General features: G+C 34.7%; 2 protein-coding genes across 6 annotated transcripts in view; both read right to left on the bottom strand.

Moving 5' to 3' along the window:
- Positions 1-26,992, bottom strand: part of LOC105834820 (acyl-CoA:lysophosphatidylglycerol acyltransferase 1) — a 121,121-nt gene that overhangs the window by 18,080 nt on the left and 76,049 nt on the right. For both annotated transcript variants that reach the window (XM_036287624.1, XM_036287625.1), the window contains exon 4: positions 776-1,049. In XM_036287624.1, the coding sequence (XP_036143517.1) occupies positions 776-1,049 (274 nt within the window). The remainder of the gene's footprint in view (positions 1-775; positions 1,050-26,992) is intronic.
- Positions 17,661-25,477, bottom strand: LOC118645851. 4 transcript variants are annotated; one of them, XR_004963475.1, is made up of 3 exons: positions 23,219-25,477; positions 18,452-18,732; positions 17,661-18,350 (listed from the first exon to the last, which is right to left on the bottom strand). XR_004963475.1 is itself a non-coding variant. In XM_036287626.1 (2 exons), the coding sequence occupies exons 1-2, from the start codon at positions 23,748-23,750 to the stop codon at positions 17,803-17,805; spliced, it is 558 nt and encodes a 185-aa protein (XP_036143519.1). In that variant the 5' UTR covers positions 23,751-25,473; the 3' UTR covers positions 17,661-17,802. The 4 variants fall into 4 exon arrangements, 1 of the variants encoding a protein (XP_036143519.1); XR_004963474.1 differs by having other exon boundaries at positions 17,661-18,732; positions 23,219-23,586; positions 23,741-25,477; XR_004963476.1 differs by lacking the exon at positions 18,452-18,732.

Genomic DNA, 26,992 nt, shown 5'->3' with positions numbered 1-26,992 from the left:
TAAAAATTTATTAATTTTTTGAGTAAAAAATGCTCTTCTGTATAATATATATACCTTTTTAATACAAAATAAATACCTTTTTTGAAAGATTTATGAACTAATTTTTTATTAAAATTACGTATCTCGAGAGTATAAAATCAATTTTTTAGCCTAAAATATTAAAAATTAAAGAAATTATGATTAAGCAAAATGCAATTAAAAAAAAATTTATTTTCAACCATTTTTTAAATAACAATAATTAAAATACTAATTTTTTATAATCGTAATATATTTTTCTAAGTTTAAACTTTACTTCAGAATTTTTTCAGAAATTTTAGACACTTAGTTTTAAAACTGCAGGTCATATAAAATTGCATTTGGTCACGGTGACCCACTGTGATAGTTTTGTTTGAAAAAAGAGGTGACAGCCTAAGATTAAAAGAAATTAAATAATTCATAAACATTCCATATTCTTTCATACATAGAATAAAGTAAAAACTTTATTTTTTTAACTTTAAAATGTTCTTTAAAAACTTCATTATTTTTTAAATATGGTTTTTCAAAATTCTTATATTTGCAATTAAATTTAAAATTTTTTATTCTATATTTTTTTTTTGGAAAATTATTAAAAAAAACACTAAAAAATTTAGATAGAATAAAAATACCAATAAATTAATTCTCAAAATTCTATTAAATTATGTTCTTATATTATGCGAACAGGTTAATAAATCTCCTTTATTTAATAAAATATAAATATGCAATAATTACATTATTAGAATACAAAATGCAATTTTACTTGGTCGGTTGTTCATGTGTTGATCTTCTGCATTTCTATTTTCTGTTGGTCCAAGAGTATCAAAAATCGTCTGCATGGCTCCAACTCTTGGTAGAGTTACATTTTCAAGAATAGGCAGATTATTCTTCTTAGCGTACTTTTGTGACGTTTCTCGTCTCTTGCATAAAAAACCTCCTTCCGGGAAGAGTACCATCCATTTTCTATCTCGTGGTATATAAGAATCTTTGAGATGTTTTTGTAATTGTTTTAAACTTTCTTCCCTTCGTTTACGTCCCTATAGTTATCTAATATATATTAGCTGAAGATAATAAGTAATCCGCATCCCGTTACATTAAATTACGTTATAAAAAACAAACAATAATAGCAGTGTATCTATATTTAATAGTAAATTCTATGTGTTTATTTTTATGCGTTTTACATGCATGTGTGTGTGCGCGTGCGCATGTATGCGTGTAGAAATAGTACATTATGGCTGTATTTCCTTTAGCGTTCACAGCGCTTGTAAGCATTATTTATCCTTGTTTAATATTTGATAAACAACAAGAATAAAATAATACTCATAGCGCTGTAAGCGCCAAAACCGCAGCCTATGTAACAACAAGGTCGTTAACGTCCATGTTGCATACCATGTTTTTTGTTACCCGTGCATCGATGTGTGGTTTCTTGAGTGTCTTGGATTCTTACAAAGAAAACAGGTCAAGGTAAGATTCGTGAAAACGTCAATAAATGTCGACAGTGTTGGGCAGTGTCTGCGAAAGTTACTATGGTTGGGTTCGGAGAGCACGCATTTGGCGCTATAAGCGTGCTCTATCTTTTTTTGACATTCACTGAGCAACAAGGATAGAATGATACTTTTAGCGCTAATAGCGTTTCCCCAAACTCAGCCTATATGTGTGAATGTGACATAATGCATCTGTGCATACTGAAATATGGCTAAAATAATCAAACAATGTTAAAAAAATCGGGCTGAAAAGTTTTTCGTCACACACAATTCGTCATCTTTTGGAGGACAAAAACTGAGACAAAAACTGCAAGAATATTAAAGTGCTAAAATCCGCAACTTTATCCACAGAAAATTTACTCAAAAAGGAACCACTTTCGACGAACATGTAATAAAAAATTATTATAAATGTATATCGGGCGCCAAAATCACTTCATCAATATTTTATATTTTTAATACATTTTAAGCAACATTTAATAAAAATATAAAATAACAAATGTGTGCTAATTATTTTATTTAGTAAAAAAAGCTACTTTTAATTTGACCTTGATATGTTATCAAAGCTACGACCTTGAGTGATCTTAAAGATGTTTTAGATGTCGCTTGTGTTTTGTTGAAGTTATAAGAAAAAAGTTTTGTAAAAATAACATATATTTTCAAAATACTTTACAATACATATTTGACCTTTTGGTAATTATAAATCCAGAAGTAATAGCTAGTAACCTTAAAAAGGTTCTGCCGTAAAAACATGAATTTTTTTAAAACAGAGACTTTTAATTTCAAATGTTCAGTTTTAATTAAAGACACAACTTATTTACTACATAATTTAAATTATAGCAAAAAATAGTTTGCGTGGTATAGAATATACAATTTACGTCCTTATGTTTTGAGTAAATAAAATTATTTACATCAAACAGTTAATTCTTTTAGGAACACAATAAAATGATTCAGTGAATTTTTGTAAAAACATGTATTTCCATGTTTTTCTGATTGCTGATTATAAATCTTAAATCAAATTAAAAAAATTTAATGTGACATATTCAAGATCTACAATTAATAAAAAAATATAAAAAATGATTAACTATTATTTAAAAATAAATTTTTCGCAATGATCTTTTATTATTTATATACTTGATTCAGAGAAAAACGCCGCTTGGAACGTGCATAATGGCGAATAATAAGATCAGAGTGGAGAGGGTGTAACATCGCTAGCGCCACACTGCGCAATTCGTAATTCGTGAAGATTCGTTCAATGTTCAAGTAGATTCGTCATTCGCTATTGTAAACCTTCCACACTATTCACGATACGTAATATGTCATTCGTAATTCGTAATTCGTTGTTTCCTAAACTAGGGTTTATGCTACCAATTTCAGAAGTATAAATGTTTACTTACCCATTATTGTTTGTGCCAAAAATGTCTTTTGGAAGTACAGGAGCATGTTTATTTGTTTACTCGGTTTCCATTATAGCAGCGATAAGAACTACAAATCATAGCGAAGTGGTGTGTTGCGACATGAATAGATTAATTCGTATTGATTCGCGTCGTAAAACCGCTCGGCCAGCGAATTAGTGTGAACGACGAAGCATAACAAATCGACAAATTTTTTCTCCACATTATTCACGAACGTTATATGAATCGCAAATACATGCATAGTGTGGCGCTAGCATTACTTAATGCCGTATATATGACGCACTCGGACCCACGGCTATTATCTCACTACAGCACCGTCAATTCATTAAGCGGATAAGAAAATTTCAAAATTTTATTGTAATTTTAAATCAAAATTATAATACATATAACTATCATACAAAAAAAGTGAGAATGGCGGTCGGTGACGGACGGTCGGGAGAAGTGTTCTCGCGGTTGGGCAATAGAAAAGTGAGAAAGATGTGAAGGATGAGGTGAGAGTGAGTGGAGGAGGTCAAGGAGGTGGAAAGATGGCGCGGACATTGGAGGGAAGTGCGGGATTGAAAGTGGAAAAGCAAAAGAGGTGTTTAAAATATTGAAATAGGTGATCGAGGATAAGACATCAGATTTCGGAGGCGGAAATGCGGATAGTGCGCAGAAGCGGAAGGAAACGGAAGTTGAGCAAACAAGAAGCACAAGAGATGGGAAGGGGAGAGTGTGAGGAAGAGTCGACAGATGGCATGAGAGCTTTACTTCGATCCATCGATATACAAGGAGAAAGATCTGGATATGTGGAGAGCGCGGGACAAAAAAAGAATTAATGGAATGGAAGGAAGAAGGCTAGAGATAGAGCGACAGGGATAGTCGGTCGGTAAGGAGGGGAGATGGTGGTAGCGGGCTTTAGGAACACGTATGTTTCCAGGTGCGTGGTCCACCAGGAAAGTGTAACAAAGTAAAAAGTGTGAAGGCGAAGGAGAGAAAAGGAGCTAAGAGGAAATATGATAGGAGATATGATAAGAGGAAAGGAGATACGGAGAATGTGGAAAGAGTCGGACACAGAGAACGAGATGTGAGTGGACAAAGAACGGATAGGTGTCATGCAGAGACATCGATATATCGAGCGAAGAGGAAAAAGAGCGGCGATTGGAGGAGAGTGCGAAAGGAAGGCGGATCTATATATCGAGGTAAAAAACTGTGAGAGATCGCATGATATAGAGGTTAGAGTAGAAAAAATGGTAGCAAAGAAGAAAGTGACATCGGAAAGTACGAAGAGTGAGATGAATAAGAGAAAGGAGAAGATGGAGTGGACAGAAGGAACAGGAGAGATCTCTGCAGAATTAAAGAAGATAAACGAAGAGTTGAAAGGGATAAGAGAAGACATGGGCAAGATGATAGAGAAGATGATAGAGTTGTTGAGAGTGATGTTTGAGGAGGCACGTGGAGGAAGAGGAAAGCAAAGAGGAGAGAGGACGGAGGAAGCGCAAAAGGGAGAGAGAGGAAAGAAAAGAAACGGAGAGTGATACAAGAGAGAAAAATGGAGGCAACAGAAGTGGAGAGAGCGGAGGTGTTGGAGGAGAATAGAAGGGATAGAGAGATCGGAGAGCGCAGAATAGACAAGGAAAAAGAGAAGAAGCTGTGGGAAAAAAAGGAGAAGATAGAGAGAGAGGGAAGTGAAAAGAAAAGAAAACAGAAGCGGAGCAGGAACGGACAGATTAGGGGAAGAAAGGCAGAAGAAAAGACAGGAGGAAGTGATAGAGAAGGTTATCGAGGAAAAGGAACAGGAGAGAAAGAGAGAGGAAGGGATGGAAGTAACAAGAGAGAAGATGGAGGATTGGTGAAGAGAGGTGGAGAAGGAAGAGAAGTACAAGTGGGAAGAGGAACGAGATAGGATAGACAGGATGAGAAGGTATGAAGAGGAGAAAGATAGTGAAAAAAAGACGAGAAAGCGGGGAGAAGAGGAAGTAAGGAGAGAAAATGTGAAGGCGGAGAGGTATGGAAGAGAGAAGGTGGTGATGGTCAGAAGGAAGTAAGGGATGGGACAAGGACGGAGCAGAGGGAGGATCCGGAGGACAGTTGGAAGGAAGTGGAGAAGAAGAGGACCGACCGAAGGAAGGAAATGGAGAAGATAAAAAGCAGAATAGACGAGAGAGAGAGGGCGACGCAGAGGGAGAAATAAAGGACAAGAGGGAGGAAGAGGATAAGAGAGAGAGAAACGTGGTGTGGAGAGGAGTGGAAGGAGAGGACAATGATGAAAGAAGAGACTTTGTAGAAAAGATAATAAAGAGGGCGCTGGGAAGGGGGATGGAAATAGATAGAGTGACAGAACGGAGGGGGGAGGGGGGAAGGTGGGTTCCAATTACGGAGATAGACAGAGAGGAAGACAGAGAGAAGATCCTGGCCAGAGGGGAGGAGATGAAGGAGATATGGGGAATTGGTGTAGACGAAGATCTAACGATGGATGAGAGAAAAATGAGATGAAAAATTTTGGAGACGGCGAGAAGGGAGAGGGTAAAAGGTAAAAAGGTGGAGGTTTCGAACAGAGGGCTATAGGTGGAAGATAGGAAATGGAACTGGGATGGGGAGAGAGGAAAGTGGATGAGAGGGAATAGAGTTAGAGGAAGTGAGGAAGATCAGAGAGGAAGGGGAGCGGGGCAAAGAGCTGGGTAAAAGTCGAGGGGGGTCAGGCCGAGTCAGAGGAAAATAACACAACAGGAAGGGTCGTATATAGTTGCTATGTATAACTAGTTGTAACATGTCTTTAAGTGCAAACAGGTAGCGGAATTACGGAGGGTAGAGAGCAAGAGAAATAAGAGAAGGAAGAAGGGAGGGGAGAGACAAGAAGACGGAAGAAAGGAGAGATTAAGAAGAAAATGGACAAAAAATAAGAAATTTGGAAGGACGGTGAAAAAAGAAAAGAAGAGGGGGCAAACCGGAAGAGGAGGGAAAGGGGACTTTTAGGAGGCGAGGAAGACGAGATGGTCCGGAGAAAGAGGTGGAAAAAATGACCAGAGAAGGAAAGAACGAAAAACGAAGGAAATAAGGGGGTGAGCGTGCAAAAAGGAGTGGGGGGGAGTAACAGAATGTAGTGGTCGTCAATGGCCAGGTCGGATCGGAAGAGGAGAGTATGAATAAATGTAAACGGTTCGGGAACGCTCCATATCAAAAGCGCCATTGTAACTCCTAAGGGAAAACAATAAAGTATACCATATAACTATCATACTTAATTAAGATAAAAAGATTCACTGTGTTACACTATCCTTCTGTGTCACTTACTGGAAAACGCCTATAAAATATCTTGTAAGATTAGATTATGTAACGTACATACATTGAATATTATTTTATTATATTGTGATAAACTTTGTTTGAGTGTAACACTGTGTCAATTTGTGTCTCCTAAAAGGAAAGTAATCAATATTTATTTGTTTTTATCTACCTGGCTTGTTCTTTACAGAAAATAACGTTTTTAAACATCCAACAATATTCCAGGCTTCTGCCATCGTTAATTTAACTTAGTATTAGAATAAAAATCTACTCGTAATATAAAACTAAACTGTTCGATGGTATTTAAATAACTATCAACATGCCAAATATTCCGATGGCCTTGCATTATTTGTTACTAGCCAGCGCAAACAGTAAAACGGTGTGATGGGGATTACCCCTGCGCGAACTGAACAAAAACTCGTCTACTCCAAGCGACGTCTCTCGGTGAATCAAGTATAGATGTTTTCACTGATTAATACCAAAGTTTTAAAATTTCCACATTTCTCACATTTTCCCACAAAAATATACAATTGTTTATTTATAAAAAATTAAACCTGCAAAAAAATTTGAAAAAGTTATATATGATAAGGGTTGATAGAAGGTATGATAGAAGGATTACCTAATTGTCAAGAATATTCAATAATATTTTAATTTCCTATCTTCATTTGTGTCATCAGAGAAATTAAAATGGGGAAAAACGCTTTTTTTCACTTTATTTCTTCTATTATAATAATTAATAATTATTATAATAAATAAAAATATTAAGAAAAATTTAAGGACAAGTATTTAGAAGTTAGAAAAATAAATAAGCACGATTATTATAACAAAATTTTAAAAGCAACTATAATAAAACTGTAACAATATAAATAATTCATATATGGGTCAGTGCCCCTGTAAAGATTAATCATTCTTGTAACTTTATAGATTCTAATACTCGAATTCACAAGATCTATAATTATTTATTCCACATGGATTTGTGACTTTCCATGTAAAGTGACATCCACACCCTCCAGTGCTTAGGACTCGAAACGAGATCAATAATTGTTCTGTTCCACATGGGTTTTCAATTTTCAACAAGTTTACCCCAATGTCTTCTCTTTCTCTGATTATAATGTAAAATAAGGTCCATTTAAAATTTAAATGACAAAATGATTAAAATCTAAATGACAAAAATTGAGTTTCGTTATAAAACATTTCTTTGTTAATAACTTTTTAACGAGTAATGAGCTAATACCTCTTGAAAGTCACTTAGAATGATGACCTTAATAACATATGTCAAAGTCAAGGCAATTTGAAATAAGTCCCCTATATTAAATAGTTACCAAATATGTAACATAGATAAAAATTAAACAAATACGCATGTATTTGTGTGTGTGTGTGTGTGTGTGTGTGCGTGCGTGCGTGCGTGCGTGCGTGCGTGCGTGCGTGCGTGCGTGCGTGCGTGCGTGCGTGCGTGCGTGCGTGCGTGCGTGCGTGCGTGCGTGCGTGCGTGCGTGCGTGCGCGCGCGCTAACAATACTTTAGAATAGGACTTGGTTAGATGAATTAAGTGCGAGCAAACGTGATTATTTGTGCTGCGTCTGAGACTGCAATTTGTAAATTAAATACAGTAAAAGTACAGTAAAAAAATTTTAGATAGAAAAGCGAATAAGAAAATAAGGTAAAAAAAAGCGTAAAAAAATTGTTAAAATATTCGTAAAAAAAGACGCGTAGATGTAGATGAAGTGCTGATGTCTAAAGAAGAGAGAAATGCAGGCATTTTAGGTAAAGAAAATAGAACAAGACAGAAGGTAAGACTAGCAAGCTTAGTTTAGAGGATAAATTTAACCTTTTTATGCACAGTAAGAACCACCGTTTTTATTTTTTTTTGTTTACATATTGGCAAGTTTCTTTCTATTTTACGTATTTGTATAGTATAAAACCATTTCATTTGCAAAAATATAATAATATAAAACCATTTCAATGCAAAAATATTATAAACGAACAAAATTTTTTAATGTTCATTTTTCAAAAAAAAAAAAATCATTTTCTAGCAACTATTTAAACATTTTTACTCAAAATTTGTTATATGAGGTTTCTGCGATCGCTAATGATTACGAATCCAATGTCCCAAAATTCAAAATTCAAAGTGACTGATTAAAATAAGAAAAATGCATATTTTTTTAAGTAACAAGTTATTTTTTTGCTTAAAATTTTCTATATAAAGATTTTAGAGTCTTTGATCACCATCCAACGTTCGAATTTTAAAATTCAAAATGGTTAATTCAAAATAGCGAATCAAAAATATTAAATTTGATAAAAACCGATTTGTAGAGCAGATGTTAGGTTCAAATTTAAAGTTTTGGCAGATGTCAAGTACAAAGAGGTTTATTCAAAATCAGCCAAATCTGTCCACCCCCAGATTTGCACTAAACTTTGGATTTTGATAGACCTTTATGCCAATAACAATCCCTGAAATTTTCAGCCCCCCAAAATAATTACACGAAGAGGGCAAGGGGTCAAAGTCGAAAAATTGCACTTCAAATATCTCCGAAACGGTAAGAACTATTGAGATGCGCCTTGGACCAACAAACGCAGAATTTGATGTACTATCGAAATGGTCCTCTTCACTTTTTTCAAAATCTTGATACACAATAAGTTACTTGTGTTTTTTTATTTTTGGCATATATCATGAAATGATGGGACAACATTAAAAAAATCGCAAAATTCACATTACAACTTTTTATATGCAATCACTTTCGTGTTAGATTCAACGTGTTTTAAGTTTAGTAACCTTTTTTATGAATAAGTTTTTGGTAGTCCCATGGGATCTCCTTTGTCACCAATATTAGCTGACATGGTGATGGATGATCTGGAAACTACATGTTTGCGCTCTTTTAACTTTACAATGCCTGTTTTCTATAGATACATTGATGACATCTTTGCGACTGTCCCCAATAACAAAATAGATGAAATTTTATCGGTCTTCAACAACTACCACCAACGCTAAAATTTACTTACCAGCTCGAGAATGAAAACTCCCTGTTTTTTGGACATTGATATTATTTAAAAAAATGGAAAATTGAAGAATTGGTTTAAAAAACCTACTTATTCTAAAAGGTATATAAATTTCTTTTCCAATCACCCGGTACAACACAAGATCAACACTATTAACAATTTAGTAGATTGAGTCATACTTTTAGAAGAAAATTCTTTTCATTCTTCAAACTTAAGATTAGTAAGAGATATCTTAGTCAATAATTGCTATTCAGTTGACTTTATAAACAAACATATTAACAGAAGATAGAGAGATTTAAAGTTTTCGGGTGGATGTAATGAAGAGTTGTTAAATACTTTTGACCCACGACACTATATAGTGCTTCCTTACACAATTTCGAAGAAACTCAACTCGATTATTAAAAAAAAAAGACACTACAAAAAATTGAAGTAGTATACAAATTAAATTGCAATGACTGCAATGCTGGTTATATAGGACAAACAAAACGACATGTATTAAAACGAATCAATGAACATCGAGATAATATTAGGAAGCACAAAAACAATTTGTCAGTTGTTAGCAAACATCGTTTAGATTTCAATCATGACTTTAACTGAACATCGCCTAAGATTTTATATAACAAAAAACACTTAAGAAAGCGTGAGTTAGCCAAAATGTTCTTTATAAAAAAAAATGTAATACTGCGATTACTTTACAAAAGGACACCGAGGATTTAAATTGCTTATACGACAAAATTATCAGATTAATCTAGACTTGTGTTTAATTTATTTTATTGTATTTTATTTTACTTTATTTTCTTCTTATATTTGCGATGTTTTCCTCTTTTATATATCTTGACAATGGATTTTTCTAGAAAACGTTATCTGTCATATCCATGTAAACTTCTTTTATGTATATATATATATATATATATATATATATACATATGTATACAGGGTGTTCCAGATTAACCGGAAGAGCCGGCATGTACGTATTCCTCATGAAAAACTGAGTCGAAAATGTCAGTAGCAAAATCTTGAGGGATCAATAGTTTTCAAATGGTAAGCCTTTAAAACTTTCCAACCACAGGCCGTGAAGCTCGCGCTGTCAGGCGCGGCGCAACTAAGCGGCCGGCCGGTCGCTCTGACGAGTATCGCTAAACGGTGTGATACCGAACAAGTATAAATCTGTGAAATCTTTATTAATATTTGTTGCTGTATTCTTAAATCAAATCCAATTTAATTGACAAAAAGTAATATCAATTGTAAATTCGATAAAACGTCATTTATATCAATAAAAAATATGTGTTTCTGAAATACGTTTTATGTATAAATAAATTAATAAATAAAATCAATACTAATTAAATTATTTAATCAAATAATATTAAAAACATCAGTCGACAACATTTCCAAAACTTTTTTTCCAAAAGTTCTGTCACAAACAGAAAACATTTACATTTGAAATTCGCATTTGATGTAAATAAATATTTCATATTTAGGAAATAAAATGAAAGAAATTTCGAATTATGATATAAGAGGAAAAGGAAGTAATACTGTGAAGGAATCGACGTAAGTAAATAATAAGTATTATTATTACAAATTACATTTTGAATAATATTTTAAAAACTTTTAGAGTAGGTGTTCGAAATGGCCACCACCCATTTCAATACAAAGCTGAGCACGTCTAATCAAATTTTCTCTCGATCATTGTACCCTTTCAGGCGTAATGGTTGCAAGCGCCTCATCAATTCGATCACTCTAAAAGTTTCTAAAATATTATTTAAAATGTAATTTGTAATAATAATACTTATTATTTACTCACGTCGATTCCTTCACAGTATTACTTCCTTTTCCTCTATATCATAATTCAGAATTTCGTTCATTTCATTTCCTAAATATGAAATATTTATTTACATCAAATGCGAATTTCAAATGTAAATGTTTTCTGTTTGTGACAGAACTTTTTGAAAAAAAGTTTTGAAAATGTTGTCGACTGATGTTTTTAATATTATTTGATTAAATAATTTAATTAGTATTGATTTTATTTATTAATTTATTTATACATAAAACGTATTTCAGAAACACATATTTTTTATTGATATAAATGACGTTTTATCGAATTTACAACTGATATTACTTTTTGTCAATTAAATTGGACTCGATTTAAGAATACAGCAACAAATATTAATAGAGATTTCACAGATTTATACTCGTTCGGTATCACACCGTTTAGCGATACTCGTCAAAGCGACCGGCCGGCCGCTTAATTGCGCCGCGCCTGACAGCGCGAGCTTCACGGCCTGTGGTTAGAAAGTTTTAAAGGCTTACCATTTGAAAACTATTGATCCCTCAAGATTTTGCTACTGACATTTTCGACTCAGTTTTTCATGAGGAATACGTACATGCCGGCTCCTCCGGTTAATTTGGAACATCCTGTATATATATGTTTGTAACCACGCTTGTTTTAACATTCAGTCACTGAGACGTATCGAACCACACAGGTTGTTCGGTTATTCTTATCCACACATTTTAAAATAAGTATGACTGTTAAAAATTTTTTTTCATTTTCTTATTGCACAAGACATGGTTTACCATTGTTTTAACACCATTGACAACTTTACTTATTCTGTAAGTCTCAGTTTTTGTCTCGAATCCTTTTAATGTTCGATTACACTTATTCGTGGTCTCAATTTTAGTCGATCACACAATTTCTGGAAAAATTTGGTGGGCTTGGAGATAAGTTAATGGCATTTTAACACAACTTACTACGGTATTTAGGAATGAGAGTTAAATCAACTTTTTAATGGTATTTTTTTACACCTTTTTATGTCAAGTTCATATTTAGAATTGTATTTTTTATGTTTGTAGACATCATTTGATAAGGGCCTAAACCGAAGGCCGAAACGTCATGAGAATGCATTAATAATAAAAATTCCTTTGCCAGTACTATCGACTTATAAATTTTTAATAATTTTTAATATGTGATTCTCAACGAAATTCCCTGCAAAACAACGCAAACCGCATGTTGGGGAAATGTTTGGTTCGCAAATTACAGATTTTTGAAGTTGCGCACCTATATTCAATATTTATTTTGACCGATTTAAATAAGTGTCCTCTGGAATTCGTTGTTGCGCATTACTGTATGTGTAAGAATCTATAAATGGCGCTCGCGTTGTGTCTTGTGCTCACACCGTGGCAGTAATTTGGTATCTCGGATGTGGCAAACATGACAAAGATTTTTATGCACTTTCAGACTCTCTTAACAGACATTTTCCGCTGATGAAGCCAACTTCTGAGGAGACTGAGAACAAGCTAAGTAATAAACAAGATCCTTAATGCATCTTATAGATGAAACATAAAAGTTATATTGTAGGTTTCTGCAATATTGTGATAAATCGATATTTCATTCAATATTTCATCTGCTCGACTCATTCAAAAAGTTAAAGTTCGATACATCAAAATGTGATTTATCGCAATACATCCCAAGTTTCACATTCCTTTTTGAGGCATGCTTCTCATTCAATCGTTATGTCGACAATTTAGAAAGATACCATTGGAAGTAAGGGAGAGGGAGATGTCACTAGATTCATCAAACTGGAGCTACCGATGATATTCAGAACGTTTGAATTTGGATGAACCGCGGAAATTCGAAACTGACACGCTCGCACACGCGCTGAGCGTTGCTGCAGTTCAGATTGCCAAATCAACCCCGAGATGCGCAACTTTAAAAATCTGTAACTCGCGAACCAAACATTTCCCCAGCATGCGGTTTGCGTTGTTTTGCAAGGAATTTTGTTGAGAATCACATATTAAATTGTAATCAAAATCGAAGTATGCCATTTTTGGCAATTTAGATTTTTGTGTTATTTTTGGGGTAAAAATAGAGTAAAAAATCAAAAAACTGCAACTTATTCGTATCAAAATTTTGAAAAAAGTGAAAAGGACCATTTCGATAGTACATAAAATTCTGTGTCTGTTGGTCTAAGGCGCATCTCAATAGCTCTTACCGTTTCGGACATATTTAAAATGCAATTTTTCGACTTTGAACCCTCCCCTCATATAATTATTTTAGGGGGCTGCAAATTTCAGGCATTGTTATTGGCATAAAGGTCTATCAAAATCCAAAGTTTGGTGCAAATTTGGGGGTGGGCAAATTTAACTGATTATGAATAAACTCCTTTAAAGTTAAAATTTTTGATAAACAAAATAAAAGACCCAAAATAACTTACTCGTATACAATAACTTTATAAACTGATAATATAGTGCTTTCAAGTCTTTCAATGATCCCAAAAACCTTGGGAATAAACTTCTAACTAAGTATATTGAAATATTATATTTTTAATCCGCCATTTTAGAACTTTCATTTCAATTGTCTTCTTGGACAAATTTTATCATTTTATCTCAAATTCGCAATCAGCAACGTCGAAAATTCTTAAGTACAAATTTTCTACTCCATATATTGAAATTTCTGATCCGCCATTTTAAATCCGCCATCTTGGATGCCAAATTTCAAAATTCTGACCTCAAATTCGTTATCAGCGACCTAAAAAACCTCTATATACAAAATTTCATAAAAAACCAATCAGAAGAAAAATGTATGCATGAAAGAGTTAACGCCAAAAGGTTCAGGTTGAATAGAGGGTAGGAAGTTGGAGATATGGGAACAGTAAAATACACAAATGAGAAAGTTAAAAAATTACAATAACATTTCAAGAGTGCATAGAAAACTCAAAAAAAGGCAAGAATATTACCTTACCCGGTACACTTTAATACAATTGAATAATGAATAATCCCAATGAACAAAAATGCTTGCCGCAAAGAAGATATTGACATTATAACTTGAAAAAATTACAGATTTACCTTTTACTTTAAAACAAAATAATTGTTTTAATTGAAATTTGATTTTAAATATGTAAAAAAATTTTTCACGATTTTCATAAATTTTTGATCGTTTCAATAGTAATTAAAAATTAAATTCAGTTAGGGTCAGATTAACCCTATAGTATCGGATAAGGGTTAAACAGATAGATAAGAGAATGGTAGAATTAGATACTTAGTCAAATGAAAAGATGGGGATTAACGGAAAGAAAAAAAATGAGGAAGATAGAAAACAGGGAGAAAGATCGGAAAAATTAGTAGCACGATAAGTGAAAGTAGCGTAAGTAGAAGGCAGTTTGCATACTAGCACAAAATTGTCAAATAGTGAAGCAAAATTGAGCAATATATACTTGGTTCAGCGAAAGATCCCGCTCATAGTGCGCATAATGACAGATAAAAAGGTCAGAATGGAGAAGGCGTACTTTCTTGATACCGCATATACGGCGGACTCTATTATCTCACCGCAGCACTGTCAATTCATTAATATTATTTCATTCATAATATTCATTACTATTATATCATTAATATTCCAGACTTCTGTCATCATTAATTTAACTAACAATAGTATTAGAATGAAAATATAGTCGTAATATGAAATCGAGTCGTTCGACGGTATTTAACTACCAATGTGCCAAATGTTCCGGTAGCCCTGCGTTATTTGTTGCTAGCACTGATAATCAGCAGTAAGACAATATGATGGGGGTTGCCCCTGCGCAAACCAGATAAAAACTCGTCTACTCCAAGCAGCGTCTTTCGCTGAACCAAGTATAGATATAGATAGCTAAAAAAATTGGTGTTAGTAAGAAAAAAATTGGTTAAAAAGAAAAAAAGAAAAGAAAAAATATTGTATTAATTTTTTAAATAAAAAAAGTAAAGAAAAAAAGGGTGAAAAAAACAAAAAATTTTTAAAGAAAAATTAGGAATTGAGTATAACTAATTTCAGAAAAAGGCCGGCGTATATAGCTAAATAATTTTAAGAGTAGATATAAATTGTTGCAAGAATGTACAGAGATTGTAAACCCCGAGAGGAAACAAATTGTTTTCCACCAATTTTTTTAGCTATCTATATTATATATAGCTAAATAATTACAAAAAAAAAAAAAATAAATATAAATTTAACAAAATATTAAAAATAATTTAAACTAGAAAAATAGGTAAACTAAAGATTAATAAGTGGGGAAAAAAAGATAAAAATAAAGATAGGTTACATTATATATATACACGTGTGTGTGTGTGTGTGTGTGCGTGCGTGCGTGCGTGCGTGCGTGCGTGCGTGCGTGCGTGCGTGCGTGCGTGCGTGCGTGCGTGCGCGCGCGTGTGTGTGTGTGTGTGTGTGTGTGTAAGGCATTCTCTGTCAAAAAGGCCTCTTCCCCCTGCCCACTTTAATTTTTGAGATAAAATGCTCTAAAAGGGCTTAAAATTTTCGTTGAAGTGTCTATTTTTCAATGCCGTATGGCGTTTTTAAAATTTCAAAATGGCGGACTCAGAATCACGATTAGAATGGAAAAGGCCATTACAAGCACGATAATATTAGGCAACAAATTTTAAATTTTGTCGATTACACAAGTGTGAATAGTCATTTTCGATGTATTTTTGCCTACTGAACACGAATCCGTTGTCCAAATTCGGCTAGCACAATTTTGAGAAAAATGCCATCAAAGTTGTAAAAACATTTTTGATGGTTTTCGTGACGTTGTAGCACGGCAGCAAATTTTTTTTCTCAATTTCATTAATGCCATGCGAAAGTGCCAACTTTTAGCTTTAAAATGCCTTATGCTTCGTTTTGGTTAATTATTCGTTTCTGAGATATAGCTACAATTACAGAACTAAAGTTAAATATTACTGGACCCTCGAAAAAATGTATCGTTCGAGACTGTAAGCACTCAAATGAGGAAACCCCTTCTTCCGCTCAGCTCAGGACCGTTAACACGTATCGCTTTGCCTAATTGTCATTGAAAGACATATTTCGGGCCAAGTTTACGTGCAGTGAGGCGGCGAAGTGACGTATTACTATAGAAGTAAGTTATTGTTTCTGCGCACGCTCCGCGGGCGTGGCTTAGCGCCTGAGTCGACACGTAGAGAAGAAAAATCTATACGCGCGAAGGACAGTATCTCGAGGATCCAGTGTATATAAATATTTCTCAATCTTGTCTTGGATTAGAATCTCACAATACATTTATTAGTCACAGAATTCATCGAGTTAATTAACTATAGTTTGCAACTCAGCTAATAATTAATAAGTTTCTTTATGTTTAATTACAAAAATATTTAACTTACATTTTTGTCTTTTTTTTATGACCGAATTGTATTCCTTCTATAATTATCCCAATTATTTCTTATCTCATATTAAAAATAAAAAAATGTCGGCTACATTTCATATAGATAGATGTGTGAATCCGTTCAGGAAACTTGGTGAAAAGGGTCATCTTGGAAAAGATTTACGAGTGATACCAAAGTTCATATTAGACAAATTTCCTGATATACCGACCAATTCTAAAATTTGTTCTGGATGTAGGAAAAAAGGTAGGACTAAATTAGAAAATGCTGATGTCTTTAGATGAATCTAATGATTGTATCACAAACATGTGATGGAAGTTCATTAGCAATGGATATTGATCATTCAAAGATTGCTCACGCTAGTGAAGATAACTACCAATCACCTAGAAAAATTAAACTGGAAGAAATGCTTAATGGTCTTAAACAAAAATTTTTCAGCTTGAAACACAGTGATTCTTTAAATGTGCGAATTCTCACCATAGCTCCGTCGTCTTAAAGTGTAAGAAAGATAGCACAAGAGTTTAATGCATCACGATTTTTAGCAAAAAAAATCGAAGGAACTGAAGTCTAACCATAGCGTGTTAGCCGATACTACTATAAGAATTGGGAAAGTTTTACTGCAAAGTACTGTTATCAAAATAATGGAGTTTTACAATAGTAACATAAACAGCAGGCAAATGCTTGGAATTAGCATTTGCTAAACTTACAAGGGAAGTATCACAAGTGTCCGACGCCAATTTGATTTTCCTTGAAATATGTTGTCAAACACACAAATCTAAGAGACACGTATTTTTTTTTATGAGCGGAGTTTTATGTTTAGAGGGTGAAACACCCCTTTGAAAAAAAAAACAATTTTATTCTTTCGGAGCGAATATTATCGGAAGTATAAAAGATAGAAAAAAATTTTTTAAATAAAAGTTGTACGGTTTCAAGAGTACTTTAAATTTGTAAAAAAAATTTTTTTTTTAATTTTTTTGTTTAACAAAACACACCCCCCACCATTATTTTTTTTAAATTAAAAAAAAATTTTTTTACTATATTAAAAGATTTATTTTTTTTAAATTCAACCATGTATATTAAAGTTATGTTACGAAATATCATTTTTGAGAATTAATTATAAAGATTTCCGTATATAAGTTATCCGTGCTCATGTACGCAAATAATTATCGTCTAAACAAGATTATACACAATTTTGATAAGATATATAATAGAAATCTATATAATTGATTCTAGCATCACAAATTATAAATAATATTAAGAATTATAATGGTTTTTATTACTTTTCTTTAAAATTAGTAAATTTTTTATTTTACTAATTTCTGTACATTATTTCTTTATATCTTCTGATTATTTTCTTAAAGATATTTTTGGTCTTATGCTTTTATATTTTGTTTATTTACATAATAAAATTGTGATTTACATCATCACAATCATTTCTAAATATGTATTAATAAAATAGTTTTTAAATATTTATACAATAAATTTATACATTTTGTATTGTATCATTTACTCATTATACTCATTGCAATAATAATACTCAACGAAGAAATGTTTTAAACATAATGATTTTTTGCACCATGAACATTTTACTATAGCTACATTATTGCAACCTTCGATATCACATGTTGTTGAAGTATCATCCAAACTAAATTCTACTGGATTTTTAAATTCCTGTAGTCTTTCGTTCGTATAACCACTTTTAAACCACGAATATTTAAATAAGTTACGATATCGCGGGGATGACAATTGATTATGTATCAAAGATTGCAATTTTATTATATTATTTCGTTCATGCAAATTTATATCACATTCCAATAATAAAACTATATCTGAAAATCTTTTAGCAAAATTTTTCCAAATTCTAAATCCGTAAACATCTAATAGTTGTATTTTTCCTGTAGTACCTTTCGGTATAATCATAGTAGTAATATGTTTATCTAGAGGTGTTAAATCCGAAATGATATTGGGACAATGTCCGGTCCATGAATCGATAAGAAGAACGCTATTAGAACCAATGTTTGAAAAATAAGCTTCTAACCACATTTTAAAATGATCTGTAACAAATATAAATTAATTTAATAACTTTCTTATGATTGTTATTAGATTGTTAAATTAAATATTGTAGTAAGCATGACTAAGGCCATGGTGGCCGTACGTGATAGAGGCTCTTGTATTTAAGATAAATAATAATTTAACTTTTGGAGCAAACAATGACTCCAAGGACGGTCGATTCCAAGTTCGAAAGACGAACGATGCGAAGACGCGGAGCGAGAGTCAGTCTGTTCCCAGCGCCCGGCTTGTTGACACATTTTAAATAAAGACTCAGCTTATACGAAATCTTTATGTGCTTCTGCTTATGCATCTGCTTATGCCGCTTATGTTTCTGCTTACGCATCCCTATTCCGTCTCACATTTAATCATTATCCATCCTTCCTACTATAATTATCAGAAGTGGGATTGAGCTCAGGTGCCTGTATTAAGTGAATTGGTGGAAAACGCGAAAATAGAGGCCACAAGAGAACGGACTTAAGCGTGACTCGTGGTGTGATCGGTGGATCGGACGAGAGCACAAATTGCCGTGTGAGTGGTATCAAGATGATGGAAGGTGAGAAATTTACAGTAGCGCAGTTGAAGGAGGCGCTCAAGCAATTAAGTTTGCCACGAGGAGGTACCAAAGCCGAGATGGAGAAAAGGCTCTAGGAAAATGTTCCGGACGGATCATGGAAGGAACTCGTGGCAGGAGAAGATCGTGGGGACGGACTCGAGGATGAACACCCGGAGGAAGAAGTCGGTGCAGATGAGATTCGGCCGACGAGCGGGAATCGGCCCCTGTTACGACCGGGCGTTGCGGCGTGGGAGACGGGAGCTGGAGTAGCGTTGCGCTTACGTGATCAGGAGATAGATCGTTTACGAGAAGAAGTTGATCGGTTACGGCGGGAGAGATCGCCGACCGGAGCACGTGGACCGGGCGTGAATTCGTTTCAAACGGCGAGACCCTCTATTAATGCGCTTAGTGAGCTATTGAGCGAATTTTCGGGAGCGGACGGTGCGTTCTGGAAATGGCAACAGCAGTTCCAACTAGTGCGGACAACATACCAGCTAGATGACCATTTGGCACGTATCCTTGTGGGAATGAAATTTAAGCAGAAAGCCTTAGAGTGGTTCCATTCGCGACCGGAGCATTTGGAGATACCGGTGGACGAGCTAGTGGAGCGCATGAAAACTCTTTACGATCATCGTCCGACGAGAGTTGACCGGCGAAAGAAGTTTAAGCGAAGAGTCTGGAAGGCCGACGAAACGTTTAGTGAATATTTCAACGACAAGGTTTTATTAGCAAATCTAGTGCCCATCGAAGAAGAAGAGATGATTGATTATGTGATCGATGGCATACCGGAAGCGCCGTTACGCAATCAAGCCCGTATACAATGCTTCCAGAGGAAAGAGCAGCTGTTGCAAGCGTTCGATAAAGTGACGCTGAAACAAGAATTTAAGAATCGGCTGGGGCGCGAAGGAAGTAGGGCCATCACTGGAGCGACGGCAAACAACGGGCCAAAACAACGCCAGGAGAAAGCGGACAGCGGCGGGAAGACAAATGCTATAACTGTAGCAGATTCGGGCACATTGCGAGGAACTGCGATAAGCCTAGGCGTGAGAGAGGCTCGTGTTACGAATGCGGAACATCGTATACGAGATTGCCCGCGGAAGAAGAAGGCGACGACGAGCGGCGGAGGAGAGCAGACTTTGGACACGCAAATCGCAAACGCTGAAGAGCAACGAAGCGGGAACAACGAATTCGTAAGACGTACAGAGATACTGTTAGGCGATGGCGATGTTAAGTGTAAAATTGTAATTAATTCGCAGCTCGATACCGCGAGCCCAATAAGTCTAATTAAAGCGAAATTTATTCCGCCGGGATCGATTAGAGAGGTAACAAACCGTAATTATGAGGGCTTAAATGGATCGGTTCTGTCGGTATTAGGAACGGTTACCGCGAAGATTTCGGTAGGAAGTAACAAATTAGAAGATGCGATTTTGAGAGTTGTCCCGGAGCGTACAATGCGATGCGACCTTCTGTTGGGGAGAGACGCCTTAGGGGGGCTAGGATTTAATTTCGAAAAACCGGTTTCGGAAAGTAATTGTAGAGACGCCGAGAATGAAATACTAAATATTGAGACGAGTATTTTTGATGGGGACACCTTGGATAATTTAGAAATAAATCCTGGTCTGCCGAACGCGATCCGAGACGAGGTTAAGGAGAAATTCCGCACGTTCTACGTAGAAGCCGAAAGACCGCGAATGCCTAAGCTCAAGGCCGAATTAAAATTACGTGTTAAGGAGAAGGAACCATTTTATTATGCGCCGGCGAGAATGTCGATTAGTGAGAAAACGAAGCTTAAGGAAATAGTCGACGATTTGGTCAAACGAGAGATAATACGGCCGGGAGATTCGGAGTACGCGTCAAGAGTAGTGTTAGTACGAAAGAAAAACGGCGGATTGCGGATGTGTATAGACTATCGTACATTGAACAAAATTACGGCGCGAGATAATTATCCATTGCCTATTATCGAGGAGCAGATAGATGCGTTGCAGGGCAAGCGTTATTTTACATCTCTCGACTTAAAAGATGGCTTTCATCACGTATATATGAACGAGGAAAGCATAAAATACACCGCTTTTATCACGCCTTTTGGGCAATATGAATATTTGAGAATGCCATTCGGGCTAAAAAACGCGCCAGCGCAATTTCAAAGATACGTAAATGAAATATTACGAGAGTTGATCGAAGCAGGGGATGTGGTGGCGTACATGGATGATTTTCTCGTTGCTACGGATACGATCGAAAGACATTTAAACGTGCTTAAGATGGTATTTCGTTTATTGTCCGAGAATTTGCTTCAATTGCGATTAAGTAAATGTAAATTTGCGTACGAAGAAATAGAATTCTTAGGCTATATCGTAACATCGGAAGGTGTGCGCCCGAACGAAGCGGGAATTTCGGCGATAAAAGAATTTCCGACACCGAGGACGGTCAGGGACGTCCAGAGTTTTTTGGGTCTATGCTCTTATTTTAGAAAATTTATTAAAGGTTTTTCACTAATTGCAGGTCCCTTGTACGATATACTGAAAAAGAACGCGCTATTTAAGTTCGGGCCAGAACAATTAGATGCATTCGATGCGTTAAAGAAAAAATTGATCTCGGCTCCGATTTTATCCATTTACAGTCCGAACGATGAGACGGAACTCCATTGCGATGCGAGCTCTCATGGATTCGGTGCAGTTCTTATGCAAAGAAAAGCCGACAAAAAATTCCATCCAATATTTTACTTTTCAAAAAGAACGTCGGACGTAGAGACGCGTTACCACAGTTACGAACTGGAAACTTTGGCAATTATATACGCACTTAAAAGATTTAGGATTTATTTACAGGGGATTCGGTTTAAAATCGTTACAGACTGCAACGCGCTTATCATGACGCTAAATAAGAAAGACCTTAATCCGCGTATCGCCCGCTGGGCTTTAGAACTTCAAAATTATGATTATGTGACGGAGCATCGGCCTGGAAAACGAATGTCGCACGTCGACGCGCTAAGTAGAGTTAGCGAGATTTTAGTACTTGAACCTAACACGTTTGAATTTGAATTGTCGGTTAGTCAGACGCAAGATCCACACATTGCGAAGCTTAAGGAGCGTTTAGTGAAAGAACAGGACAATCAGTTTGAGATGCGTAACGGATTAATATATCGCAAGAGGGGTGATAATATTTTATTTTATGTACCACGAGCGATGGAGCGCGATTTACTCCATAAATACCACAATGATTTCGGACATTTCGGCGTCAACAAAACGTGCGCATTGATAATGGAAAGTTATTGGTTTCCGGAGTTAAAAAGAAAGGTGCGAGAGCACATAGAAAATTGTACACGATGTATAGCATATTCCAAGCCGTCGGGGAAAATTGAAGGATTCTTACATGAAATTCCTAAAGAAAGCGTACCGTTTGCGATGATCCACGTGGATCATTTCGGACCTGTCGACCGTGCGAGCGCAGTAAAAAAATATGTATTTTTGATTGTAGACGCCTTCACTAAGTTTGTTAAGCTGTATGCGGTAAAAACTACCACGGCGCGTGAGACAATCAGATGCTTGAGAGATTATTTTAATTCCTATAGCAGACCAAAAATCTTAGTATCGGATAGGGGTACTGCTTTCACCGCGAAAGAGTTTGCCGAATTTTTAGAAGAGGAGAATATAAAGCACGCTAAGATCGCCACTGCGTCCCCTCAGGCAAATGGTCAAGTGGAGAGGTACAACAGAATCTTGGCACCGGCATTAGGCAAGCTGTATGAGGGTAAGGACTGGCACAAAGCCTTAGGAGAGATCGAACACGCGATAAACAATACTGTAAACCGCAACGCGGGATGGTGAAGGACGCGCTAAAGGATTATGTCGAGGAGCAAAATTCCGCGAGAAACAACAATTCTCGCGATTTACAAGGACTAAGGAACGAAGCAGCGGAGAAAATCGAGAAATTACGCTCCTATAATGAACGATACGTTAACAGAAAAAGAAAAAGGGCGACCATCTACGAAGAAGGCGACTTAGTTATGGTAAAGAATGCGGAGGCAGGCGTCTTAGCGCCTGCGTACAGAGGACCCTATAAAGTGATACGACGATTGAAAAATGACAGATACGTGGTAGCGGACGTCGAAGGATGTCAAATTTCGCAGAAACCGTACAGAGAAACGTGGGAGGCGGCAAACATGAAGCCGTGGCGGAGGCGCGTAAATTCTGGCGTCTCAAATGTAGAGAATGGTGAGAGCAAAGAGAAGAATTCGGAGGGACCGGATGAAACAGAAAATGTAACGAATGATTGCGGAAGTGATAAAGAGAGGAGTGATATAGAGTATGACGAATAACTCACTGCAAAATAGGTTTAGGACGGCCGAGGCAGCCTGTTGTCAGGCTGGCCAAATTGTAGTAAGCATGACTAAGGCCATGGTGGCCGTACGTGATAGAGGCTCTTGTATTTAAGATAAATAATAATTTAACTTTTGGAGCAAACAATGACTCCAAGGACGGTCGATTCCGAGTTCGAAAGACGAACGATGCGAAGACGCGGAGCGAGAGTCAGTCTGTTCCCAGCGCCCGGCTTGTTGACACATTTTAAATAAAGACTCAGCTTATACGAAATCTTTATGTGCTTCTGCTTATGCATCTGCTTATGCCGCTTATGTTTCTGCTTACGCATCCCTATTCCGTCTCACATTTAATCATTATCCATCCTTCCTACTATAATATAAAATTTTATAAAGATGATAATTGATTATGTATCAGAGATTAATTTTATTATATAATTTTATGTAATTGTTTATCCAAATTTATATATTTTTTTAATTATCAATATTTAAAAATCTAAAACCTTATAAAAGGAAATTTATATTACCTGATGTCATTTTACCAGATTTCGATGCTTTTACAATAACATTTGTTAGTTTAAATAAAGTTTCTTGTACTCTCGGTCCAAATTCGCCGTTAGCTTCTTTCAAAACAATAAATAAAGGTGACAGCAAATTACCATTACATGATATTATTGGTTGTATCGTGTATGAATGGGTTGTTGATGACACAGATTGTACGATACGCCCTACTTTTTTTATTCCTTTAGGAGACAATGATCTTCCAAAATGTATTTCTAATTAAAAACCACTTTGATCAGAATTATAAACATTTTCTGCTCCAAACTGTTCAATAAGTGGTTTCACTGTTTTTAAAAAATTATTTGCTGAGTTTTGTAAATCAATAGAATCTTCCACTGTTCTTTTAGTTACAAACTTCGTAACTTTTCTTGAAACAATTCGATGGAATTTTTTAAATCTTGATATCCAGCTGTGAGATGCTTTAAATATAGGAATTACATTTCCTATTTCTTCTTGAGCTTGTAAAGCCCATCTTTTTAAATCGATATCATGAACCATAAATCCTGATTCAATAGCTGCAGTAAATTTATCATGTGTAAATTTGGAGATATAAGATAATTTTTCCAAACGATTTCCAGTTGATTGTAGTTGTTCTTCCCATCGTCTTAACTGACGTTCAGATGAAACTCTTTTAAATTTACTTTGTACTGATTTTAGAGAACGATGCCTTTTTTTTGTGGTTAATTTCTTTATTATCGTCTAAATTCCGCCAATATTCAACAGCTCGTCTTTTATAAGTACTGTAAAAATTTACTTCACTGTTTGAACACTGTAGATGAGAATTTAAATTATCTTCACTCCATGCTTCTTCGTCATCTTCAATTATTTCGAAACTGTGTAATTTATAAGGTTCTTGATAATCGAGGTAGGTTTCTTCCATCACTTCCAATCCATTATAGTGAAAAATGCTATCTAGCAATAATTTTTGTATGTCTTCTTTTAATTGTATTTCTGCTTCAGTTACTGGCGTTTTTGTTAGATATATTGAACTTATAGATGCCAATAAAAGTCTAACAACATTAAGCGGATTGAGAATCATTTGTAAAGATGTTAAACTTTGCTTTGTATTATAATTTAAAATCAATTTAACAAATTGCACACATATGATTATTACAAAACGATTGCACTGATTGAACGTAAGACTGCTACATGACTATATTTATACTGTCAATTTATACTTATCTTGAGTGTACACGTTAGCCTAATAAGAGATAAAGATTAATTATATTTGATGAAAACATTTTAATTGAAACATGTAATTCATCACGTTCTTGATATGAGGGATACGTGACTTTTAGTTTATTATATATATATATATATAGCAATAATTTTTGTACGTTTTCTTTTATATATATAATGAACTAAAAGTCACGTATCAAGAACGTGATGAATTAAATGTTTTCAATTAATATGTTTTCAATTTAATTAATCTTTATCTCTTATTAGACTTACATGTATATTCAAGATAAGTATAAATCACGTGTTTTCAATTAAAATGTATGTGCAATTTGTTAAATTGTTTTTAAATTATAATACAAAGCGCATATAAGCACGGATAGCTTATATAAGAAATCTTTATAATTAATTCTCAAAAAAGATATTTCGTAACATAACTGTAATATACATGGTTGAATTTAGAAAAAAGAAATCCTTTAATATAGCAAAAAATTTTTTTTTAATTTAAAAAAAATAATAATGGGGGGTGTTTTGTTAAACAAAAAAATTTAAAAAAATTTTTTTTTTCTTTACAAATTTTAAATACTCTTGAAACCGTACAACTTTTATTTAAAAAATTTTTTTCTATCTTTTATACTTCCGATGATATTCGCTCCGAAAGAAAAAAATTGTTTTTTTTCAAAGGAGTGTTTCACCCTCTAAATATGAAACTCCGCTCATAAAAAAAAATACGTGTCTCTTAGATTTGTGTGTTTGACAACATATTTCAAGGAAAATCAAATTGGCGTCGGACACTTGTGATACTTCCCTTGTTAGACCTAGAAATTGCATACTCGCTGGGACTTCTGGAACACACTCCGTTTGTGTTTGCATCATCCACGAAAATATCAAGTTAATGATCGATGCAATTGATGTACGAAAACTAACAGAAAATACAAACAAGCCACTTTCCAATTATAAAGATTGTTTGAATGAAATTATGTGTAAGGAACCAAGTCCTGATTGCTACCTTGATAAATGTGACCAATGCCCAGGTACTACTGACCTTTCTACAAAACTATTTAAACTATTGAACGATTCATGCATTTCTCATGTGCAATGTTCTTCATAGACCGGGACCGATCGATCAACTCTATTAAGGCAACAACTAAAAGTTGATGAGTTCATAAACAAGCTATGCAAGAGGTTACAAATTCTGAAACCTCATTCATTTATCGCCAAACAACAAACGTTTTTCATTTCAGAAAAGAAAAAGAATCTTCGTAAAGGTGAAAAAGTAATTGTGATGTTTGACTTCTCTGAAAACTATTCGTATGTTTGTCAAGATGCCACAAACATTCCACTTCAACAATAATCAGTGCACTGCGTTTCCTGTTATTTACTATAATAAAGAAAATTCGGAATTAAAGCACAAGAGTAACGTATTTTTATCAGAAAATTTGAACGACACGACACTGCTGCCGTTTATACTATACAGATTTTATTAATACCGGAGATAAAAAAAGATGTCAAAAATATTAAAAGAATTATATACATGACTGATGGAGCAAAACAGAATTTTAAAAATAAATTTCAGATTGCTAACTTAGTTCATCATAAAAAGGATTTCAATGTTCAAACAGAGTGGCATTATAATGCAACGGTAAAAGTAGTCATGATAGCATCGGTGCTACATTTAAAAGAGAGGCATATAAAGCAAGTCTTGTTGCTAAGCCACAGGATGCAATACTAACACGTTTTTTTTTTAGCTAGAAAACATTTCAAGAACATAAGAGTTTTTTATTTTAAGAAAACTGATCATGAGAGGATAAGAAGAAAACTTAATAAAAGATTTGAAATTGCTCAGCCTGTATCACAAATTCTTAAGAATCATGGGTTTATAGTTGATATCAAGAACAATGTATTAATCAAAAGGTATTCCAATGATACAAATGGAACGCTATGATAGTTATGAAGGAGAAAGGGATACAAAATAAAAAAAAAATTTCATGAAACATCCACTTACCCACAGACACACACATGCATACACACACGCATGCACG

This window comes from Monomorium pharaonis, chromosome 5, assembly GCF_013373865.1.
Source record: "Monomorium pharaonis isolate MP-MQ-018 chromosome 5, ASM1337386v2, whole genome shotgun sequence".
Taxonomy (NCBI): Eukaryota; Metazoa; Arthropoda; class Insecta; order Hymenoptera; family Formicidae; genus Monomorium; species Monomorium pharaonis.
Note: the sequence above shows the minus strand (reverse complement) of the source record. Positions and strands in the feature narration are given on the sequence as shown.